At 38.0% G+C, this 25324-nt stretch overlaps 1 protein-coding gene across 3 annotated transcripts in view; it reads right to left on the bottom strand.

Annotated features, from left to right (window-relative positions):
• Prlr (prolactin receptor) overlaps positions 1–25324 on the bottom strand; it is a 171515-nt gene that overhangs the window by 7713 nt on the left and 138478 nt on the right. Inside the window, exons 4-10 of one of the 3 annotated variants that reach the window (XM_027401294.2) lie at positions 24296–24428; positions 22725–22894; positions 19166–19335; positions 17691–17832; positions 17198–17297; positions 16624–16693; positions 7136–7172 (exon numbers count right to left, since the gene is read on the bottom strand). In XM_027401294.2, the coding sequence (XP_027257095.1) occupies positions 7155–7172; positions 16624–16693; positions 17198–17297; positions 17691–17832; positions 19166–19335; positions 22725–22894; positions 24296–24428 (803 nt within the window). In that variant the 3' untranslated portion in view covers positions 7136–7154. Of the gene's footprint in view, positions 1–6344; positions 7173–13624; positions 14800–16623; positions 16694–17197; positions 17298–17690; positions 17833–19165; positions 19336–22724; positions 22895–24295; positions 24429–25324 lie in introns of those variants that run through there. The other 2 variants (XM_027401295.2, XM_027401288.2) reach the window with 2 other exon arrangements.

Here is a 25324-nt window from a genome sequence, read left to right as displayed (position 1 = left end):
CTGTAAGGGGAGATTGGCACACAGGTTTACCACTTATTGATTAGTTAAGTTCTGAGTGCAAATGAACTTTGCCCTTGCCTTCAAGGCCTTTTGCCAGTATCAGAGCAAGGTCCAGTAAGAGGTGCTAAGGGTAAATACCAGCATTCCCAAAGTTATCCTCTACATCTGCGGCTCTTGAGGCCTGTGGAATAAAGGGAGAATGCTTCTTTCTGGATAGTTTTTGGTGAGGTAAAAGTCCCATAAAATGTCATAATATAGGCATTGCATTTCAGCATTATTGGACTGTAAAGAATGGTATGTATGGGAGGACTAGACTACAAATAGAAAGCATAAGGAACAGTACTGAAGTGGAGGTGTGGTTCAGGACCAGTTTAATGAAATACTGATTTTTTGGAAAAGTGGCACAAAGTGCAAAGACATCCGGACAAGTCCTAGCAGAATGATTGGGCTTGCTCCTTCTTAAAAAGCCACATCTCCGGAGACCCGGGATACAGGTTTCTCTGCCGAACTCCAGTACCCAAGAGCCCACAGAGTGCACCCATATTGCTTAATCATAGTAGCACAGTGTCTGATACACAATGTTCATTCAAAAAATTACCTTTTATTATTATTTTTAGTTATTATAAAAAATAACAGGCTTTGCCGGGTGGTGGTGGCACATGCCTTTAATCCCAGCACTCGGGAGGCAGAGGTAGGTGGATCTCTGTGAGTTTGAGGCCAGCCTGGTCTACAGAGTGAGTTCAAGGTCAGCCAGGAGAAACCCTGTCTTGAAAAACAAACAAACAAACAAACAACAAAAACAACAGGCCTCATTTTGACATATATATCACTACACTTTGCTCATGTTTGGCCATCCACAACCTCTCTTCCCCCCCACTACTTCTGATCCTGCTTCAAGTTTCTCATCTAGATTCCTATATGGGAGAGACAGCACAAACTGCTTATGAAAGTGTTATTCAGTAATGGATGTAGTAGAATGATGGATACTCTTGCTGAAGAAAGTTTGTACTTACAGGGACATCTTATAATTTATTTTTCAGTAAACTACCTCTTAGCAGGTGTAATTTTCAAGTTGCTCTTTCTTTTGAACTTCCCAATCAAGGCAAATTATTCCTTCCAATGACAGCAGAATGAGATTTCTAAGAACCTGCCTACCCACTCCTGTTGTTCCTGTGTGTGTGGGGAACTGTCTCTAAATGTGGAGGCCTTAAATAATGAGCTAGCTGTCAAGGATCTTCGATTAATACCTGTTCCTATAATGATTATTACAGAATTAGACTGATTCATATCATTCAGGATGCAAAAGACAAAGAAAAATGCTTTCAATGAAGAAAAGAAAACTGACCTTGTAAAGACACACAATCTCACTTGGAAGTGGTAAATGGAAACCCAGCTATGCATTCATAAGACACAACTGAAATATGTTGACAGAACAATTTGAAGTGATGGTAAGAAATTCACTACCCAAAAGAGCTTAAGAACATGAGAGTCAGAAAAAAAAAGATATTATGATCAAGGAATCACTGGGATCAAAACTAACCACGAAAGGGCTAAACTTACTAGAACAGTGTTTTTCAACCCATGGATCCTGACCCCCACAGTGTCACATATCAGATATTTACATTACAATTTGTAACAGTAACAAAATTACAGTTGTAGCAATATGGTGTGTGTGGGGATCACGACAACATGAGGAACTGTGTTAAAGGATTGCAGCATTAGGAAGGTGGAGAACCGCTGTAGTAGAAGGATTGAGAATTTAAGCCAATACACACCTAATGATATCGCTTGCAGATATATAAAGCAAAAGTTGGCAGAACCATAACAAGAAGAAATCTTTAAACTATGTTTTTTAATTTATCTGTGATCACTTCAGAAAATTCTATCTTAAGCACCAAAATGATGAGTCTCATAATTGCAAAAGCCCTAATCTTAAAAAGCAAATTAGAACTAATAAAATGGCCCAAACACACCATGAACAAGTGATGATTTCTCAAGAATACAAGGGTAAATTAGCCCCTAAATAATTCTCTGAACAATTTTCCTTAATAATTTATTCATTGATTAATGGAAAAGAGTCACATGCTCATAATAATTATCAAAGGAGGAACACAAGGGATTTTATTAACATAACCAAGGGTATGTATAATTGCTACATGACATCATACATCTAAAAGCAAATGTTTAGCCAGGTTTTTTTGAAAGTCAGGAGAAGGGAAGAAGCCTTTTCCATCTGTTTATCATATATTGGAAACACTAATACAAGTAATAGATTGTGAAAGAGAAATGAGAAGTTTGAGCATTGGAAAGAAGAAGTAAAGCCGTTTTCTGAGGGTATACTTGTAAAAATTAGAAGATCCAAGGAAATCTACAAATTCTAAGAACTGATAGAGTTCACTAAAGTTGCAACATACAAGATAAATATTCAAAAAACAAGAGTGCATGTTTTCATCCAGGAGTAACTGGTGCCAATGACAATAGCAACAAAACTTACCAGTGGCATAGAAATGAGTTTCATATAACCAGCACAAATGCTCAAGGAGAACAATATAAATCCATACTGAAGGCTAATGCAAACAGAGCAAGTGATCACACTCACAAGCAAGGAACAATGTCTAAACTTGCAACTTCTCTTGGAATTAATACACAACTTTAATACATAACAGTCTAGTTTCCAGCACAAGAGTTTAGGAGTGAGGATCATCTCAAAATTTAGATGATGAATCACCAACTGAACAAAATGTTTTGTGGAAGGTTTATATTGATGTGGGAATTGATTTGCTGAACAGTCAGATTTTGTCCGAGATGTAGGAATAATACTAAAACACCAGGGCAGGTGTAGACAGAAGCATGCATTAAGATTTGTTAAATGCAGGACATGGCAAAAGAAACATATAACACAAGCAGGTAGCGAATGAGTTATTCAGATATGAGACGGATTTACCAGGGAAAAGAACATTAAAATAATAACAATATTTCATTTTGTACTTATCAAATTGCCCAAAAAATCATATGAAATACGATTTTGTTGTTGTTTTATGTTATTTTTTTTTAACTCTTTGGGGACCGGCCACCTAGCTCTCAAATAAGTATACAGAAACTTATTCTTACTTATAAATGCCCAGCCTTAGGCTGACTTGTTTCTAGCCAGCTTTTCTAATTTATATTATCCTGTTTCTCTTTAACTACATTTTGCATCTGGGAATTTACCCTTTCTTTATTCTATATACCTTTTTTTTCCTTCTCACTCTGTGGTTGGCTGTGTGGCTGGCCCCTAGTGTCCTCCACTACTCCTTTTTTGCTCCTCACTTTTCTTTGAACCTATATTTCTCCTCCTATTTATTCTCTCTACCTGGCAGCTCCACCTATCCCTCTTTTGGCTAGCTATTGGCTGTTAAGCTCTTTATTAGACTAATCAGGTGTTTTAGGCAGGCAAAGTAACACAGATTTACAGAGTTAAACAAATGCAACATAAAAGAATATAACACATCTTTGCAACATTAAACAAATATTCCACAGCATAAACAAATGTAACACACCTTAAGCTAATATTCTGCGACAATACCAGGTGATTATAAAAATGGGGAAGAATGGAGTCTCATACATGTATGGGACAGATATATTTGTGCAACTGCTTTGGAGCTAACAATTTGTCAGTATCTAGGGAATTCAAATGTATGCTTTTTATATTGCCTTCAACATTTTTATCATGGAGAAACCCTGCAAACTCTTTACAATTGCATCCAGCGTGTAGATCCAATAAGTGGAAGCTACTTGCACCCTAAAAATCCAAATAATAAACAAAAAAATCAAAGTACATAGTGATATATGTCTATAGCCACCTCAGAAAATTCTATCTCAAGTGGCAAGGAAATGAACCTTACAGATGTAAAAATAGATAAAATCTGAATGATTGCACATACCACTTACTGAAATGTGTACATGAGGTAAATGTGTTTTTTTTTTTTAAAAGACAAGGAGTATATACAACAAATGCAAGATTGTAGGTAGGATTGAATGAAGGAGTAAAGAATTTAGTTTTGAAGAATATGTATGATAGCATCTGTGATGTTTCATTGATTAAAAAAGATATACAACATGTAAGGAGAAATATTAATATTGAGGGAATTTGATGTTCAAATATAGGTGTTTGTTATATTTTTCTATGTAATTTCCAGGCATTTATGAAATATTTTATTCAATAAAAATATGGTTGAATCATTCCTGAGATTTTAAATGAAGAGGTAGGGTAATTCTCGGTTGGAAGGAGCTAACATAAGAAAATGTCAATCCTGTCACTAAGATTTTGTGGTTTCACAATCTGGTTGCATCTCAGATTTGGAAATTCTCTTAATGATTATTCTTGGTTGTTCCCAGGAGAAGATCCAAGGAACTTCTGGGTGCTTCCAGTCATGTTTGCATTTTGAGGACTTGAATTTGGCAAATGAATAAAGACAAGGAACATGAGGGCAGTGGAAGGAGATGTAGAACTCAGTCTATTTGGAAGTATGACTCAGATTTGATTTAGAATTAGAAAGAAATAAGAGAAGGTGTTGAAAGCTGTGTAAAACTTTTTGTCTTTGGAAAAACATGCCATAGATGAGTGGCCTCAGATAAAATGTTTTAGCATGTGCCTCAATATTTTAGTTCCAGAATGCCATTTTCCTCTTTCTTAAAACCAAACCAAACCAAACCAAAAATGAGTTCCAATAAAGATTGTTAAAGAAAGATCTTGCTTCAAGTTCCTTTTTTCATATAACATATGGTATACGTACAAACCAGCAAACAACTTATTAAAATGAATTCAAACTAAATACTGTTACCATTGCAAAAACATTGACTCTGAAAAAAAGACTGGAAAATGTATCATGACCTCACTTAATTCAGCAATACTACTAGTATTGCTCATGTAAAATAAACCTACTAAAAATACCACTTAAGGTTACCCTGTAAGTTTTATCAGAAGCAAACACCACTCTAAACATGCACTGGTGCTATTTAGAACCCTCTCTAAACACATTTATAAAATTCTCATTATTTTACTTCCACCCCTGTTCAGTAACCAACATCCAACTGGTGTTTTGGCTATCTTTTATACTTAAAAGTATTTTTATAAAACTCAGAGCTTTGAGTCAGTTTGTAAAGAGCACACTATAATGTGAATCTACCCGTTCATAAAAAAGAGAAGAATGTTTAATGTTCCCAGGGATGGCCAAAGTTGTGTAGTATGGTGTGCGGGGAGTGTAACAGAAAGGAATCATAATTTTAGAAGTTAAGAATTCTGAATTTCACGATATCAGAAATTGGTTGGATTTCCCCTGCACATTTTAGAGGGGATGTCAAATCTGGCAGGAGATTTTCTTTCCATATTCTGTAATACCTTGGGGGGGTTGTTTAATAACCTTGTTTCTTATCTTCTACACACCAAGATGTAAGTTGCATCTTCCAGCTTTTAAATAGCAAGATGGGGATTTAGAGTATATTTGGAGGAGGACTAAATGGGTTTAGGTTTTAGACCTGATTCTGGCAAGATGTGGCAATGTGAGTTCCTGATTTCTCTCAGAAAAGCACAAAAAATATATTCAGAAAACATGTTACCTAGTTTATGTCCTCAGGTCACCCTTCATTGTACGGGACTCATTTTTGGTGACAGACACTCCAAATGTGGCAAATTAGAAAATACACACGAGCCTTAGAATTAAAGGCAGATGGTTCTGATAGAAGCACAGAAAAGTCAGTGCTGCTTTGCCCAAAGCCCAGCTTTAGAGTCTGATAGTCACCATGAGAGTGTCCCTTGTCTAATAAGACACAACACTAGAGGATCAACAGAGGCAGAACAGAAGTCATAAGCAATCTTAAGCACACCTTGCACACTTCTGTAACACAGCACGAGTGGTGGGTGATTCTAGCTCAGAATTCCTTGAAAGGCAAAGATTATCTATTCATGCTTAGTCTGATGGAATTTGTCAGAAAAGTGTTAATAATAGTGATGAATCACACTGTTCAAAGGGATTTCATTTACCTTTTGATGGGCTGGTCCTTCCTTTATTTTAATAAGCTCCCCTTATTTGATCTCCATAAACTCAATTTCATCTTACTTTGTTTCTATCAATTTTTCATAGGACACAAATGAGATAAAGGAGGGGGATTTTTGCCTTGTCACTGGGATGGGTGAACACAAGTGGGAAAATTTGTTTCATTCAATTTTATGAAAGATTTTTTTGATTATAGATCATTAAGTGGTTTAAAAAGTCTTCAGTAAAATTGCATTAGCCATATGCATGATATTCTGCTCCTTCCCCTCCCCCTTTATTCAAATTTAAAAAAAAAATAGAAGGACAAGCAAGGGAAACAAACATTTATTGAGCCAGGCACTGAACTGGGTATTTTCATTAATGACACAAATAGAAATATAATGACCATATTATTCTGGGATCTCTAAGATTCTGTTTGGCAAGCATTATTTTTGGCATGCAGTAAAAGTGATGTGAGAGAAATTAGCATAATTTTCGCATTATTGACAAATATTTAACTGTCCGTGTTGTCCCTACAAAGTGGAAAGAGACAAATGGATAAATCTGTGAAAATCAGGAACCACACGTGCAATAACCCAAAATCCACAGGGTGAAAAATGTAAGAGGACAAATCATATGAGTTTACCATTGTATAATCCTTTAATACTGGAAGAAAAAAAGTAGACACCACAGTAGTAAAACACAGAAATGAATTGTTAAAATCAAAACAAGATTATTTCTGATAAATGGCTGACTCTTCGCATGCCATAATATACTTGATTGGTAAAATCAAATCAAGAGGGTATTTATTTCGTGGGAGTTTGGGAAAGTTAAATTACAAATTCATGATAATAGATTTTCTAGCAGCAAAAAATCTTCAAGGAAATCTCTTAATCAACATCTATGTAATTCTGTTCATTTGCATTTGAAACAAAAAATAGAACTAGGGGAGGCAAGAGAAAGAAACACTCTGTGAGCCAGGCACTGAGTTGGGCATTTTAAGTATAATGACACAGGTTATAATGGCTTTGGCCAACCACCTTGAGGTGACTAACTGATAGGGAAAATACCTGCAATCTATGACTCTTTTTTTTAAAAAAAAAAAAAATCTGATGACTTACTTTGTAGTCTTTCTGCACTTTACTCATCAGCCAATGTCTACAAAATATCAAAATGTAAAAATTGTTATTCATAAAACCTAGCATAAACCTGAAAAGTAGCCATTTAGAAGGTTTATTATCAGGTTAAAAATTACAATGTTAGTAATCACTTCTAATTTCCCACTTAAGGTTGATTTTGCTTGGCTTTTTATAAGGGAAAGAGCAAGAGAGAGGTAGTGGCAGCTTAGCAAATAGGGAACCTTATGCTACAGCGGACTCTGTGCTTCAATATGGCTTTACACAGGACATGATCACTCAGTGGGCTGCGTCTGGATTGCTTTGGTTGATACAAGAGACCCTTACATTATTTAAAATCAGTGATAGAGCACAAAAGCAAGTCTCAAGGTGCAAAGAACACTCAGGGATCACATGAAGCAAAGCCAAAGGGTTGACATTTCAATAATTGGTGGATTGTACTTTAAACACATGAAAATCCCAGGTTGGCTATACAATGACATACAATATCACGTGTTGACAAAGAAGAAGAAAAAATCAGTACATTCACAGTTTCAACAGAAATATATGATTACATATATGATTACATATTTTAATTTTAATTACAGACATCGACATAACTATATTGAAATTAGATATTGTTAGATTGCAAGTCATTAAATAATGATTTCCATTTGTATTACATGAAAAATTTACAACATGAGGGTTATATATTTTAATATGGCATATACTGGTTTTGAACAACAAAAAGCAAAATAGTGTGAAATAAACAGGTACTTAAGAGTTAGGAGTATCACATGAGAAATATATTAAATATTCCATCAACACCAGTTCAAACATAAAATGTGGTACCTTTTATTTTTAACCATAAGCAGCTTTGAAGGAAGGTCATTAGGATGTGGAAGGGAGGTAGTTTTAAAAATTCAAAATATGTTTCTCGGAATTTAATAAAGCAAATAGTTTTCAGAGGTATTTTTCTCATATAATTTTTTTTCCATTTTAGATAATAAGATAAAAAGATTGCCTCCCCAGTTTGCAAAATGTGTACAGACAAAGCCTGTATTTTGAAGTTTATCCAGGGGGGCATAATTTGACCATAGCTACTAAAGTTTGTTTGATAGTACTGCTTCAATCACAAAAGGCTTTTAGAATTTTTTATTCTCTTTTTAAATGGCAGTCAGTAAATATTAATACACCAACATGATCTGTGAGCCCCTTTACTCATTGGCTAGACCATATAGAAAGATGCGTTTCTACTCTATGTGTCTCAATGCTTTCAAACTCGAAATAAAAGGAATCAGGTTGAAAAGAACAGCTGTTAGCTCATGGTCTTATAAGTTATGTATGCCTCTCAGCAATTAACTCATAATTACATGTAAATTTACCATTTTCATTTAGATTTGAATTAATGGGTACTCTCCATTTCATGAGGTTTTGATATGTCCTATACTTTGGAATATCCCATTTTCTACCGTTTCCCTCCATTGGAAACTGATACCATGAAGAGCTCAAACTCAAAGTTACCTTCTTGGAAAATAAAAGACTGAGGAGAAAATTCCCATGTGATTCATGGATGATGTCTATTAATCATCGGAAAGAATTGTAATTATAAGTAGATTTTCTTGTTAGATCATAAGCTCTGAAGCAATCAATCTATATTTTGGAGTTTCTCTTTAAGACAGTCAATACCTACTCATCAATATAACTTAGATTCATTAGACAATGAGTTACCAGCTTGATTCTTACAGCAAGTACATATCTGAGTGGAGTATTACTTATGACCTTAATTTGGGTTTGTCTGTGTGGAGATTCAGCAATTGGTTCATCTTATACACAGCCAAAATCATTGCTTATGGGAAATTTTGTTCCTGTAGACCCCAAGTTTACTAGTTCACACAATTAAACTTTAGGGAGAATAACAGATCCTGGAAAGGGGGACAGAAAATGCTTTAAGTATGCAGAACTAGAAGGAAGCAGAACAAAGGTTCTGGTTTACCTAACTTGGAGAAACAGATATCGGTTTTCTGTTAAGCATTTCTACACACTTTCTCAGGCATTCACTGCCTAAGTCAAGGGCATGTTGGCTGTGGCATCTGGGCTTTTCACTTGCAGTCTTAGACTTTATTTGACTCATGAGAATTAACTCAAAGACAGATCTAGAAGAAATCTTAGAAACACCCCCCCCCCTTTTTTTTTTTTTGAGGGCATCAACCTACTTATTTAAAGAGAGGAAACCAGTGGCCAGAATTAAAATAAATGATCAGCATCTCGAAACCTATTTAGTAGCAGTGCTGTGACATAGAACTAGACATAGAGGGCTCTGTGACTCTCCTAACAGCGTCAATATCAAGCTTGAGCCAAAAAGTCAGAAAAGAAACCTTATTCAATGAAGTACACATGAGGCTTTCATCCATGGTAAGTTGGGGGATAGAAATTCAAGGTCATTACTGCTTTTCCATCCATGTGCAGAGTTTCAAAGTGTACATATTGTCCTCTTGGAGGCCTGACATACAATTCAATGCCCTTCAAGAATGCATCAACACTTTGTTTCAGAATGGAAAGTCTTGAGTCATGGGCTGGCAGGTTTATCTCCAATCACACTCAGACTTGGGCAAAGAGATTGACACTATTAATTTCAGTTCTGTGATGATACAATTAAATTATACACAAAAATCCCTGCATAGTTTGCTGGTTAGTCTTTAGATCACTTTGTCATCCCCTTTCTGGCTTCTCTTTTTTTCCATCTCTCCATTTATTTAAAAGAAATCCATTTAAGGTAAAATTTACTTTCCAATCAATGCACTTTTCTTCCAAAGTGAAACCTTTTAAAAAAGAAAAAGTAAAGAAAGGCACTTTGTAAAACATATATGCATCTGTTTCTTTCTTGTCTATGCTAGATTGAAGCTGCTAAGGGCAGGCTAAGTCTTTTCGAAAATGATGGACAGCAGAGGTAAGTCGAATAAAAAAAGAAAAAAATGAAAAAAAAAAAAGAGCTTGGTTTCCGTCCGGACAAACTTTGCTGTGGAGCTCAGGTCCTTTGGTTACTCATTAACTGAAGATTCACCAATTCTCTTGGATCATGTCAAGCAAAGAGCCTCCCAGCTTTGACTTCACACATACAACAAGAGCTTGGCTGCTTCCCACCAAACTAGTTCACAGTGATTCATTAACCTCTAACTGATTAACAGAATGCGCCTCAGGCACTTAAGAGAATCTATCATCTATCAAAAATCAGTGACACAGCTGATAGTAACTTCCTTCTATGCATTTGTAAAAGCCTATCAATGAACACTTTATCATTCGTATCCTAAAATTCCATCAATCATCTACTGGATCCATCGAGTTTCCATGGACTTCATAACTTGAATTCATAGAGAGTTGCTTATGAAACTATATTTTTTGTGATTCAGAGCAAAAGCATCTTTAGTCTACATGGGTGATGGTTATTCATGAGATACAATGATGGGAAAACAGTCAACAACCAAATATCAGAACAAAGATTTGAGGCTGTTGGCTCCCTGTAGGAATGAGCATGGCTTGATGCATAAAAGATAATTTTTCTAAAGCCTAGTGTCTCATTTCCTGTGTCTTTCTTAGCTCTACATCTTATCGCCACACACATATTTGCACATGATCTTAGAATCTGACTTATACTGTATCTATATAATATGAAATACATGTGCAATATATGAAGACAAACAGGTGCTGAGACTTTAAAGAGTGAAGTAGGGATGAGCACATCTGGGAAGGTGACTGCATTTCTGTCTGACAATTTAACTAAGATGCCAGGGATTGGTTCAAATTACTCAGTGAGCCACAGAATCAAGGGGATTGGATTTCAAAAAGGCTTTACAGATTATCTGTCCAATGTAATCAGAGAAAACTGAAATCCAGAATAGGTAACTGGCCTTTCCAAGGCAAAACAGGACTAGAACCTAGGTGTCTTGACTCTTCATATTAATTCTTTAGCTCAAGCAGCTATCTTTCAACAGAAAATATTTGACCATAAAATTCTAGTAAATGAATAGAACTATAGATTATATTTTATTTCATGAACGTTAACTGATTTTGTGGGGATGTGACTTGTCTTTACAGCTGTATTTTTTATCTATGCAAAATTATATATCAGAAGCAGATTTTTAAATTTCAAACTATGAATAACATATGTACTATCAATTATATTGTGGTCATAATTGGTAAACAAATGCATATATTTAACTCCTAGAGAAGAATAGAATATGTTGAGAAAGGTTTAGTTTGTACTGGCTTTGAAGTTTATTTTCTTTGTCAGTAGTCTTCAAGGTGAATTAGATTTGTTGGCCCTTTTGGAAGTGGTGTGTATTTTGCATGTCATTCTCTCATGTAACTTCATATAATTTTCATCATTATGTGAATCTTAAATCACTAGTAGTTTTGTTTTTGCTTTTTCTTTACATATAGTGTTGCTCATTTCAAGTTAAATAGACTTGCTCCGCACTTTCCAAGAGAGGGAAAAATAACCTTTCACGGAAATGGTCATAGACAACAATATTTCTTCAGCTTGAGTGTGCAGGTGAGTTAGCCGGGCATTTTATAAAATGCAGAGTCTGTAAGGTTTGAGATGCTGCAAACCAAGTTTCCAAGTAGCGCCAACATGATGCCAGTGCAGTTGGTCCTTAGACATTCAGTATGGAGGATCCAGGGCATTGAATGTGTCTGGACAACTTTCCCAAATGCTTCTGTTGTTCACAAGATGCTTATGTACTGGGAAAATATGCTTCAGGTGTTTGCACTTGCAGCTCTGAAAGTGATGGCTACATGTTTACTTTCAGCCATCAAGGGATCTCTGAGTCCAGTTACCACCAACATGTGCTTGTTGGGTGAAAAGTTTGAATCGCAAGAAGTGAGTTCAGAGTTTCTACATCCAGTTAGAGGATGGACAGAGAATTGATTCGCCAGTGGGTGAGATGAAAAGTAGAGAGAGACAGAGTGCAGTGGATGCATCATGAATGCTCCTATTAAAATGGAGCTACAAGGCATTGAGTCTCCTCAGGAGGCCTGCCCTTGGAGCTGTCTTGCAAATTCTCCCATCCCCTCACCTTTAAAGCAGTTCTTATCACTGGACAGCTGCTTGCTTTCCTAGAACTTTTATCTGGACATTCTTGACGCGAGGACAGCTTCTGCCAAGTGTTTGCAAATGCATTTATTCCAGAGATACTGACTTTTGGTTTTGCTTAAAATTCTTTTGCATTTGGGATTGCTTGGAGAAAAGTAAATAAAACAAAGCCAAATTTCTGTCTTGGAAACTATGCTAGCAGTCACTACTCTCCATTTTCATGGTGGTTCATAAGATTCCACCATAAGTGGGTAGAGCCCTAAGTTCACTGGAGAAATATTTTAGTTCTAGACAATCCTAAAACCTAAGTCGGTGACAGCTATTATTTAAGGTATCCTGGAAATAAAAATCAGATAAATGGTACTCTATTGTACTTAATTGAAATTTTCATCCACTCCACACTCCTAAGGGGGCAGTGGGTTGGCATTTCACTCTAATGGGGTCTGTATCTACTATATATACTTTGAATACTCATTATGACCTTGCAGCAGAAATGACTGTCCCCACTTGAAGACGTAAACAGTAGTACTGGGAAGTTAGAAAATAGTCTTTAATTTTCCTAAGCGATAGAAAAATAGTCTTCAAAAATACAGTGCTAAACTTACGGGTTTGTATTAAAGCAGAATTGTATATACAGTAAGGCAACACTTCTATTAGCGTTCTGCAGTGACTACCGTTTAGATTAAAGTTAGTCTTTGGGAATTTGTTTTTTCACTAAGAAAATACTAGGGTCTATAACAAATCATCTGTCCTGCTGAAATTAAGCAAGGAAAATATTTGAAAATGGTTCACCACGTGGAATTCATTGGCCTTATTTTGTAAGAAAGTTTTATTTTCCCCAAACTATACACTCTAGAGGCTTTAGAAAGAAATAAAGTTTAGGCAGAATAACCCATGCTTAACATACTCAAAATACTTTGAGAAAAAATGGAGGCATGATTTCATTTGCATACAGGCAAAGGGTCAGTAAGGTATAGAGACTGTTGTAAACAATTTAGCTGGTGTCCTGGAATGTATTCTTTCAAAAAAGTGCTATGCTTGGACCATCCTAAGAAAATGAAAGAGGAGTGTAAAGGCTTAACAATCAGTTTTTTTCAAAGCATTTTTTTCATGGCATTTTCAACATATCTATTATCTTCTTGCTCTAAGTCATTTTGACTGTTTCATACTTTCTGTCACATGCCAAATCTATTGCAGAGGCCATACCTGTTGTCACCATCCCTCAAGAATGGTAAACAATGTGCTTTTATTTCACTGAAAACACACGCGCGCGCGCACACACACACACACACACTATATATATATATATATATATATATATATATATATATATATGTATATATATATATATGTATATTTGCAAAGAGCAAGTCTACAAATCACAGGAAACAAGACTGATTTGTTCTGGAGATCAGCTGTTGAAAAGAGGCAAGTGTTGAACACAAACATGAAAGGGAGTGAAATAGTGTTAATAACCAACATCCTGTAACATTTGCTAGCAGACCACATTATTCCATGACTCCGTAGTGTTACCTGAAGAAAAATCACATTTTAGCCAATCGTTCCATAAGTCTAACAATCAGTGAAAGGAGTGTGTGAAGCATGTAGGATCCAGGTAGTCCAGCCTGCCCAGCTGGAGTCTGCAGTTGTTGGAGGTTGCAGCAAAGCTAGCCAGATCTTTCGCAGACTGATTCTGTTCAAGCGATGGTGGAACCTTCTTGGCTGATTCCGCAAACAAAGCTGTGTTCTCAGCTCGTGAATCTGGCACTAACACCAGGATGTTGTCATCCATAACCCCAGACACCTTGGTATATTCCTTACTGGTTTCTGGAACCCCAGGCTTCTCCACCTGGTCATTTTCTTTCTGTTTGGGGAACAATGATAATACTCCATCTTTGTTGACTTTGTGAATCTCCACATAATCTGGGGGTTTAGCGTAGACAATGGGGGCATTTTTCTGAAGCAGGGGCCATGATGTGTTTTGTTTAGTCTCAGAATGGAAGCTTTTCTTTTTCTCTTGCTCAGCCACCTTTTCCTCTTCAGTCTCAAGAGTTTTAGAAAATTTTAGAACATTTTTTCCTGCTTTGTCCAGGAAAGAGGCGAGCGTATCTACAGGACCTCCGGCTAGCTTGCACACATCAGCAATGCTGTGATAAGGAGATCTGGTCATGTGCTGGCTAGGCAGCAAAGGCCACGTTGACCATTTGGATACATCTGCATGAAAATAGGGGGTGCTGCTTCGGGCATCCTGGGTGGGAGGAATATTTGCTTCTGGATTCTCTGGCTTCTCAAGGATCTCAGGAATGTGGAAAGCAGGGGGGTAGACCTGGGGCTCCTCACACTTTTCAGACAAAAGAGAATGGCTGTCATAGCTTCCATGACCAGAGTCATTGTCCGGATCTAGGTGTGTGGGTTTCACACCTTGCCCTGGGTACTCTTTGGAATGGGATGGCATTAGCTGCACGTCCTCATTGTCATCCACTTCTAAAAACTCCACCAGCAAGTCCTCAGAGTCAGAAGTGGGGGGGAAGTCTTGGCATCCTAAGGCAGTCAGGAGTTCTTCAGACTTGCCCTTCTATTGAAACACAGACACAAGGAGAGATGGCTGTTAGCTTCAGCACATGCCACACTTGGCATCACAGCTGAGCGGTATCTGAGCAGAGTAAAGGGGCTTTGTTCCTGGGGCAGCAGCCATGCTGTATCTTGCTTAGTCTTGGAATGGAAGCTCTCCACCTCCTACTGCTCAGCAGAAGGCTCTGTGAGCAGTCTCAAGTATCCCAACCCTCCCCACAGACAGCAGACATATGAGTGTCAGGTCATGCATAAGCACATTCTGAGGACTATTCACCAAATACTTTTCTTTGTCTTCCATAATTTTTTTGTCTCTAATAGAGGTTATGAACTTAATGGGAAAGTCTATGCTACTCAATGTATGATAAATATAATTGAAATAAAAATGTCTTGTGAAACATGTGAAGTTTGTGTGTATACCTGACACTGGTGCTCACTGGCAGAGTAAGTTCTGAGACCTGGTGGCTGGCCTCTCAGCCTCCTCCACCGCCTTCTGGAGTGTGGTGACAGTGAATTGGTTCTTGTCTCTGGCTTCTCCTACCACTCCTTTTCCTTCTTATGTTCCTCCTCTTTCTACTTTCCCCCTCTCCTCTCCTCTCCTCTCCTCTCCTCTCCTCTCCTCTCCTCTCCTCTCTCCTCTCCTCTCCTCTCCTCTCCTCTCCTCTCCTTTCTCTTTGGATCCCAATTTTCTATTCTTTATTTCTTTCATCTCCTTCCTCATCTCTCTTCCTCCTATTCCACATCGTCTCTCTCTACTCCTATTTCTCTCTTTCCTCTTCCCTTCTTTTTTGACTTCCTCTCTTCTCCCCAGTTCTCTGACTTAGGTCATGGGTTATTCCTTATCAGATAGATATGACTATGGATCGGTGGCTCTTCTTTCTGGACCAGAGCTTGTCCAGTTTTTAAGGGGAGTAATAGCACTTATCTGCAAGGATTCTTTGAAGATCAGAGATAATGCAAGAAAGAAGATAAAAAGTGTAACCCTAAAGCGGCCATTTATCATTAGGTCTCTGTGGCTAGCAGGTTGAGCTGTGAGATAGACACTAGGTAACTTGCTTGGCTGAGAGATTCCTGTTGGTTTTATAAAGGTCAATAAAGGTCACTAGATTGAATAGTGAGTAAGACCCCTGGACCAGAAGCCCAAACTCCTTAGCTCTAGTCCTTGCTGTAATAGCTACAATCAAAGTGATTTTGAAAGACAAGTCAAATTCATTTTTTTTTTAACATTCTTATAAGCTTAGATTCATGGCAATCACACCAACTGACATTTACTTTTATATACAGGTGATGGCTTTTTTATACATCACTGTTAAAGTTAGAATGAAACTATACATTTCAACCTAGAGAGAAATGCTTTAATTCTGTCTCAAACCAGTCTAGTGTGCTTTGGAAAACACCAGCCCATAGGATACTGATCCACTGACTGTTCAAATGGAGCATGGGGACAATGGAAAATCCTCCCACAGTGGCTTAGGTAAAGAATATTCAAGTAGGAGCTTGGCTCATGTGTAAGGGAGATGGTGGTAGTGAGTTAAAATATTTGCTCTCTTTCTAAATTCATTATTTGAACAAGATGGTCATCTGTGTCTTCAGGAGCAGCCCTGGGCAATGTAACAGCCTCACCATGAGTTTGGGTGTTTCTGGGCTTTCTCCCTTTGCTTTCTGACTTTTAGAATATGATGATTAACACACTCATCCCCCAAAACTTTCTTCTGGAAGGGGATGATCAAGAGGGCCAGGTTGGATTCATGAGGATTGAGTGGGCACGTGCAAACTTAATTATCACCAAGCAGTGAGTCACATCATATTCTCTGCTTTGGGCACTTACCTCCAGCAGATGAGTATCAAATCCTTTTATTTTTGGTCCGGGAACTGGTGGAAAGATGCAGGTCATCATGCTATAAAATAATTTGTGAGAGTGGATAAATGACTCATAGTTCTTTGTAATATTTGAAAGAGATCCCACCCCCAATTCTTAAAGAGGTGGTGCACAGGCTATAAGAGGTGGAATTCTATGGCTGTATTAAAGTAGAAGTAAATGTCAGAGGCAATTGTAGAGACATACACTACACCTTCACTGACTAATTTTGAATGCTAATTTCAAGCTACTGGATTATTTGTTCCATTTGGTTCTTTCAATGTTAGCTGCTTTTGCCAGATTTCCACAATTTTATAGCTCTAAGTCCCTATTTTATGGAAAGAGCACTGGATTCAATAATTACATTTTAATACTCTTTAAAAAGAAGCACTGACAAAAGATTACTTTTTTGTATGAGAAAAAGCACTAGCACTAGTTGATAAAGGTGCTTAGGCTTATTTCCATCATGTTTATATTTTGGTTTTTTTTTGTCATTATTCCCAATAACAATGACCAAGAGAAGAGCTGAAAGATAGTGTAGTACCTATAGCCCTTCAGAGCTACTGCCCAGACCATAATCAAACAGATGACAGCAGAGAGAACAGCCACAATGATCCACATGGTTGTATTTTTCAAGGTGAAGTCTAAAAAACAAACAGCCAGAGAGCTTTGATTACATATAATATCACCATTAAAAACCAACTAACCAACCAATATAACACGTGAAACTTTTGGACTCCGTATGTTTTCTTTCTACTTTTATTTCTTGACTTGAAAAGCAACCCATCAGTAGTAGGTAGGTGTAATGATACAGAATGAATGACCAAAGAGTCCTTGGAGGACATTATAGACTTATACCTCTAACTTTATTCTAGAACTCTTCCAAATGTCTTTTTGTTAGATTAAGAGATGATAATCACATCTCTACCAACTTTTCTAGATAAGCCTCAAAATAGTTTCTATATTAATAGTTATTACATACAACTTTATTGTTAATAACATTTATAAATGTAGGAAAATTAGGTCAAAACACTCACCATTGGGTATTTCAATGGAATTCTCTTGGCCCCATCTACTCCAGTATCCATGGTCTGGCTTGCAGCGAGTCTGGACAATGTATTTTTGTCCTGGATATAAGTCAAAAACTTTAAAGTGTGTTTGCTGCCCTGTAAAATGGACCTAAGGAAGAACAAGGAAAACAGAAGTCACCTCTGACTCTTGTTATGTGCAAAGAGACTTATTCTTTATATCCTAAGTTATGGACGAGTTAGGTAGACATAGCTGTGCTTAGAGGATGGCTTTCATTATTCTATCCTTCTTTCTTCCTCTTCAAATTCTCTCACAAAAATTTAAAAGGTTTTCCATGTCTTCATTTGGAATTCTATTTCAGAAAGACAATTCCCACCAACTCTCCATTTTCCGTAGTGAAAGACAGAATTCTTGCTAACAAATTAATATATACATATGAGACAATAAAATTATTAGTTTACAAATTCCAGTGAAGTAATTGATTTAAGGGATTATTAGATGGTGTACAAACTATTAGGTGGAAGACATCTAAGTCTTTTGTATGTTGAAGTGATTGTACACAAATAATGGAGACATTAGGGTTTTACATCGCTAATCTAGGATTCAGATTTAGTATCATTTATACTAGTGCAACCAGATGGCTCATGCCTCCCGGGGACGATGACGATGATGATGATGAATATAGTATGAAGGTCATACTAATTACTTGTAGAAATTATTTGAGTTACATGTCATTCAACCTGAATCTAATCAAGTCCTTAACTCTAAAGTCTGGTTGTAGATACTACAGGGGCAGAGATATTAGCTAAGTGAAGATTGTGGGATATCCTTATGAACAAGTAGCCTCCTCTTTTCACTACATTAAAACTATTTTGGATTAGACTTTGGTTTGGACAAGCCAGATGTTAAAGATACTTTTGAAGCAATGGAGACAGGGAGGATTAAAATATAAACTAATTTCTATATTTTACCTAGGGATTCTAATTACCTTTTTAAAAATGTGTGTGATCCTATTACTTTGACTATGTTTGCAAATGTCCTGTTTTCAACAGAGACATATATTAAGATATTTAAGGGTAGAATATCATAATGCCTATAATTGTGGTATCATCATTTTACACTGAAGTAATAGAAAGTATTTCTTTATAAACATTGACCATGGACATATAAAAACTGACTCTTTTTCCTCCAGCCTCAGTAGAGTTTATGTTCTTCCAGAGGTCAGAGATATACTTTGGAAGGCAAATTGGGAACCTAAGGGGGAACATGTCCAGTACAAGGAGCTGTCTTTGTGGGAATTGTGATTATGAACATCCTTCAATTTCAGTAGAAGGGAGAAGGCATTTCCTTAGCTAGGAGAGCTATGTCTGCAAGGGGATGTCCACACAGTGGGCAACTAATTGGGGAAATGATCTACTCTGTTGTAAGAGGTTTATCCTTGCCAAAGGATAAGGTTCCTCCAATAAACTTCTGTTTGACTCACCTCCCACTCATCTGCTTCTTCAGACTTCAATCGAATTTCATATTCCATTGTAAACCAACCAGTTTTTACATCAGTTATGGTGGGTGGGGACCATTTTATCCACAGATATGTCTTTTTGTCTTTTAGCTGTTTCACTTCTAGAGTCAGGTTCCGAGGAGGCTCTGGTTCAACTGTAGATATAAAAAGATATTTTTAGTTTCCCTCATAGCTGGGACCTTCTTTTTGGCCCTACTGTTTCCTACCATGGCTTGAATTTTCTATTAGCCCACTTTCCCCACTGCATTGTAAGTTCCCAGAAGACACGGCAAATACCTTCTTACTCTTAATATGTGATCAATCATGTTTGTACTTGATGATGGGCCTTCAATAATAACAAAAATAAGCATCTGAGGTTTTGTGTTGGCTGTATTCTCCACTTTCTACCAGCCAGGTTCATATACATATCCACATTTTCCCCCTACTGGCAATAGCCATGTGATAATAACTGGGATGGGAGTTTTAAGTTGAAGTTGGAACAGGAGATTATTGGGAAAGGAATTTGAAATAGTTTGTTTCCCTTAGTTGGTAACAACCATCTCCTTGAAATTCTGCACATCTTTTTGTGTATCACCCAATCATATTTACAACTTTGCAGGTAACATATTTACAGACTTTTGCCTTCAGTTCATCAACTATATTCTCAGCTCAAAATATACATCATTCCTTGTGGAGAGCAGAATTCACCTTACCAGATAGCAAATGGTTAACACTTGATTTTTTTGACAGTGTTCTCTTGAGTAACCCTCAAACAGCTTATTGTTTCATTCATTCATTCACCAAATGTTTACTGAATTCCCACTAGCAAAATCTTAACATTTCTTGAATGCATACCACATGCCATTAATTAGAATAATACTCTAACAACAAATCATCATTTAACCTCTCTTCAAATATCATGAACCTGTATTATTATTGAGCCTCTTTGATAGAAAAGAAACCAAAAGAGGGACAATTACTGGTCTAATGTCACATATTCAGTAAAGGGTGTTATTTGGAACCCAGAAACAGCTTTTATTTTGAAACAATTTTAAATAGCACTTCTCCCTAATAGACTGCAGCTAAACTTAACTTATGTGTATGTTACATTCTGAATTAACAAATGCCCTGAACTACACAGATTAATATGACTTTAAATGATGATTCTTGTTATATGTATTTTACTACAATTAAAAAATAATCAAAGGAGTAGCTGGGAAATCCGCATGGGACTGATCCAGACCCGATGAACATGGGTGTCAGTGAGGAGACCTTGGAAATCCATGGGGCCTCTAATGGTAGATCAATACTTATCCCTAGCATAGGTATGGACTTTGGGAGCCCATTCCACATAGAGGGATACTCTCTGAGCCAAGATAAGTGGGGGTGGGCCTATGCCCTATCCCAAAGGATATGACAGACTCTGAAGACCCCCTACAGAAGGCCTCACCCTCCCTGGGGAGCAGAAAGGGTATGTGATAGGTAGGGTTTTAGTTGGGGGGTGGCAGGGGAGGAGAGGAGGGAGAGGAAACTCGGATTGACATGTAAAATAATCTTGTTTCTAATTCAAATAAAAAATGGAAAAACAATAATCAAAGGAGGCACTTATTCTCAGATTCCTCCAACTACGGGCCATGGAACTACTTCCCTAAGATGTAGGAATACCTAGTGGTTGTGTTGCTCGGCTGTAGATGCAACATCTGGATCATCTCCCTTTCCCCAGGGCTCTTGAAACATCATGGAAGAGGAGCCAGAAAGAATGTAATAGCTGGAAGGTGGGGAAGTGTGATGTGAAATACTGTCTTTTGTAAGACATGGTTGCAGCACATGTGAATTCATAGCTGCTGTGGCTACCTGTGAAGGATCTGCATGAGTTCAAATCAGTTAAAACCTCTAGCATTGAGGAGGAGGAGAGGCTCCTGAGGGCTCATCTTCAGGCAAAGACAACTGGCAGTTGGTGGAGGCTGGTGGAGGGAAAAGTCACTTTTCTTTGGGGTGTGGCTATGACAGGTTGCCCATGCCTCACTGGATGACCCCATATTGCCAGCACTAATTGGACTCGGTGTGTCATTAAAGACAAAACAGCAAAACAAACAAAACGAGGACATGAAGTTGGGTGGGAGATGTGTGACTACTGCAGGGGCTCAGCCTGCTTTCTGTTGTTGAGCAGTATTAGCTAAGCTGGGAAGACTTGATTAATTTTAAACCTTATTAGCTACTTCATAAATTGTTATCTAAGATAAATAATAGACTTCATCCTCCTCATCCTATCTGTTCTCCTAGGAGTCTATTTATTGTCTGTACTAAATCACAAAGGCCATTGCAGCTGTGTCCAATGCCCCACTACATAATGCTCAGCATGCAAAGCAAGGAACTCTTTCCCATCTATGGCTCTATTTTATGAGTGCCTTGTCCAAACAATATAGAAGTGACAGTAACCTCCAGCCAGTTACTACTTACTTCCTATTGTTATTTTATTGTATTTTGGGGATACTTACACCGAGTGCTAGTATTCAGGCATCTGTACTGGTCTGCCCTTGGGGTTCTGACAAAATATGCCCTCAGCTGCAACCACTAAGAACATTTTCCATGTACATTCACTACGTTCCCTTTTAAAAGGGCCCTGCTCACCTCCCATCTCTCTCTTTGTCTGTCTGTTCCTCTCTCTCTTTCTCTCTCTCTCTGCTTCTCCACCTGTCTCTCTGTCTCTCCCGGCTCTCTCTTCTCTTCAGCTGCTCCTGTCCCCAGAGGCTGTCCTACAGCTTTTCCTCCCCCCTTTTTCCATTCTCTTTCTCCCAATAAAAAATTCCTCCACATGAGCTTCATTGCATGGCATCTTTCTCTCTTGTGCCACTTTTTAAGTTAGAATGCCTAGGGCTTTTTAAAATTTAAACCAGGCAGCATCCTACCATTAAACTATATCTCCATCACCCCCACCAGTCTTTGTCTAATAATATCTCAAATTATGATGAAGTAGATATAATATTGTGGAGAGCTGAGTTCAGTCCAAGTATTTGGAATGATTCCTTTAGAATAAGAACAGGAAGATCCTTTTAAAGACCTGTATTTCTGAAGAGTATCCCTGTTTTCCACAAGGAGAAAGAAAAGACATTTGGAGTTGTTGGTATAGCTCAGTGGGAGAGTGATTGCCTTCATGTCCATCTCTGGGTTTCATCTCCAGCACACTCCCACCAGAAGAAAAGGAATTTGAGTTGTCTGGTAATGAAGGCAACATGGCTGCAGGGAGAGGGCAGAGGAACTACTAATAAAGGAGGCATACCAAACACTCACACGGGATATAAGACACCATGATTAGAGTTGAAGGAAAATATGAGAACATGAAGATCCCAAGTATTAATCTTGCCGTCAAGAGTCAACGCTGTTGATGTGAAATGCTCCCCCAACAAAGATGCTGTGAGTTCTCTCACCTTTCTTATCTGGGATCCATCCATAAGCCAGGAAGACCAAAACTGAATTTGTCCTTCGATAACTACCTACTAAAACATAAGAGTACCAATTCCTCACTCACTTCCCTTTCCCTTACCTATGTAAGTCACATCCACATAAAGTGGATCTGATGCACTGCTTCCCATCTGGTTAGTGGCGATTACTGTGATGACGTATATTTTCCATATGGAAGTGTACTGCTTGCTGAAGAAACAGGAGTTGGGGCCACTGGTTTCGTAGTCTGGACATTCATGGGTGGTTTTCTCTCTGCAACAAGTAATGCGTTAAGAGTGACTAAGAAACCAAGAGTCTTGTTTGTCTTTTTAATAGATTAATATTACTGGATTTGGGGGATAAGGTGCTCCAAGTACAAGAATGAAAGCAGAAAAACGGGTCCCTGTGGCTCTGTGCTCTCCCCAGTCCAGCGGGGAGCCTGGGAAAGAAGTATACTAGAAGAAGAGGTGGAAAGATTAGTTTAGCATCTCAATTCTCTGCTGCACACTAACCTTTCTTTCCTGTAGGTGTTTCCACGAACCTTGTGGTTTGTCCTCCTGAGTTACCCCAGTGGCCAAGGCACACTAATACCAATGGCACCACCATTGGGTGACCTTAGGCACACTGATGTCAGTATAATTTAGATGGTTGTCAAGTGAAAACAGAGTCAAGTACCCCTGAAAGGTGATATTTCAGCCCCACATGGCTCATTAAGTCGCTCATATTTTAACAGCCTCAACTCCATTCACACCAGACAGTTGGTGGAGGCTGTTTCAATTCTGCATTCTTTAAATATTTGTGCCATGCCTCTTTGGATCCTATATGGGATGTCAGCTTTGTGTACAAGCAGTCTTTGCAAAGTGGCACGGCTGTCTCCATCAGTAACACATATTTAATTTTTAGGTCCAAGATACTTTTTGCTAAACTAAATTTCTATATCTCATTTTAAGATTTCTAGGAGAGTGTCATTGTGATTTTATCAAAATTATCATCTAGAGATAATCTTGGTTTGCCCTCATGGCAATGTTACATTTAACTATGCCTCAGGAGATATTGAATTTTATTCCTTTGCTGTGTTTGAAATAGGGGTTCTCCATGCACCTCAGGATAGCTATGAACTTGAGATCTTCCAGCCTCAGCCTCCAGAATGCTGGGATTACAGATGTGTTCTAGAACAGCAATTTGCTTTAAAAAAAATCCTCAAGTTCTTTTCCTAAAGTTTATTTTCTTGGGCATGAAACACATTTGAAAACCTAATGTACTGTGACTCTCAAGGATCATGCAGTTTATATAATTCTGCTATGTTGTAACAGTCGTGTATTAACTAAAAAAACAAAAACTTCAAATGTCATGTGGTTTTTGGATGAGCAGCTAAGAATAGCCATCTCATAGGAAATGGTGACTTGGGCTGTTATCTAAGTTTTTTTTTTCAGACATTTAGAAACTTGGCTAATATTATAATGACACTGAGTCAATGTGCATTTGTAGACTGGGTTTGTAAAACCTTTTACAGAACAAGATGGGCTAGAGAGACATTAGAATCCTTTCCTGATGGTATGAGCCTTATTGATATAAATCCAGGAAAGCATAGTATGTATAATAAGTAATGTACCTTGGGTGTGAAGAGTGTGAGCACTCTGGTGGGGTTTGGTAGGACAGAAGAGAGCTTTTTACCCTTCTTTGCTGTAAGTCAGTGAGTAATTGGTAGGAAGTCCTCCATCTGTACCAGGATTCCACCAGCAGGTGAATGTTTCCTTGTCAGGAGAGCGACATTTGTAAATCTCAGGTTTTCCAGGTGGTGATTGTCCTAAAACAAAAATAGCCATGAGGCATTAGAGTGAACACTGAGGTCCCTTCAACTGCTTCAATGAGCTGTTAGTAACAGAGGCAGATTATTGGCACTCTGGCCAGTGAGGAGGCCTTGGTTCAGAAAGACCACTGCATCAGCATCCAACTACACTCTGCTGGGAGGGCACTTAGATGATGCTGGATGGTGGTGTATGCTTGCATTTTGAGATGGAGACGACCATTGCCAAAATTTTAATGAAGAGAGAGGCTGAGGGGAGAAAGATGCATGCACATGGAGACTGTGTAGCTAGTCCTTCTTCCCACAGAGTCTAGAAAACATTGGGGTTACCATCAAAAGAATTCTTCTCCACTGACAAGTAACCTGTGTGTACACAGTCATTGCATTGCTTGGTGGCATGTCTCATCTCTGCTCAGGAACCTGTACTTTTCTGGCATTCCCACAGCACTAACTCTACCTCCATCTTTATCTGCATCACTTATGGCCCTTTATCGGGGTGTCCCTGTGTTACTTCCTGCCTTCTTTGTCTTTTTCTTTTTTTGCTTTGTCCTTTACCTTGATTCTGTTCAGCCTTGGCCTAGGGCCTGGTGATGTAGTTTTTTTCTTTTTTTTTTTTCCAAGACAGGGTTTCTCTGTGGCTTTGGAGGCTGTCCTGGAACTAGCTCTTGTAGACCAGGCTAGTCTTGAACTCACAGAGATCTGCCTGCCTCTGCTTCCTGAGTGCTGGTATTAAAGGCGTACGCCACCACCGCCTGGCTTGTGATGTAGTTTTTAAAAGATATATTTTTATTAATTCTTTGAAACTTCTATGCATACATACAATATATTTTAAATATATCCATTCCCCCTTTCTCCCTAGCTCTTTCTAGATCTACCTTTAGCCCTTATCCCTATAA

The sequence above is a fragment of the Cricetulus griseus genome, chromosome 2 (assembly GCF_003668045.3).
Source record: "Cricetulus griseus strain 17A/GY chromosome 2, alternate assembly CriGri-PICRH-1.0, whole genome shotgun sequence".
NCBI classification, from domain to species: Eukaryota; Metazoa; Chordata; class Mammalia; order Rodentia; family Cricetidae; genus Cricetulus; species Cricetulus griseus.
This window is presented reverse-complemented; position numbering and strand designations above follow the sequence as displayed.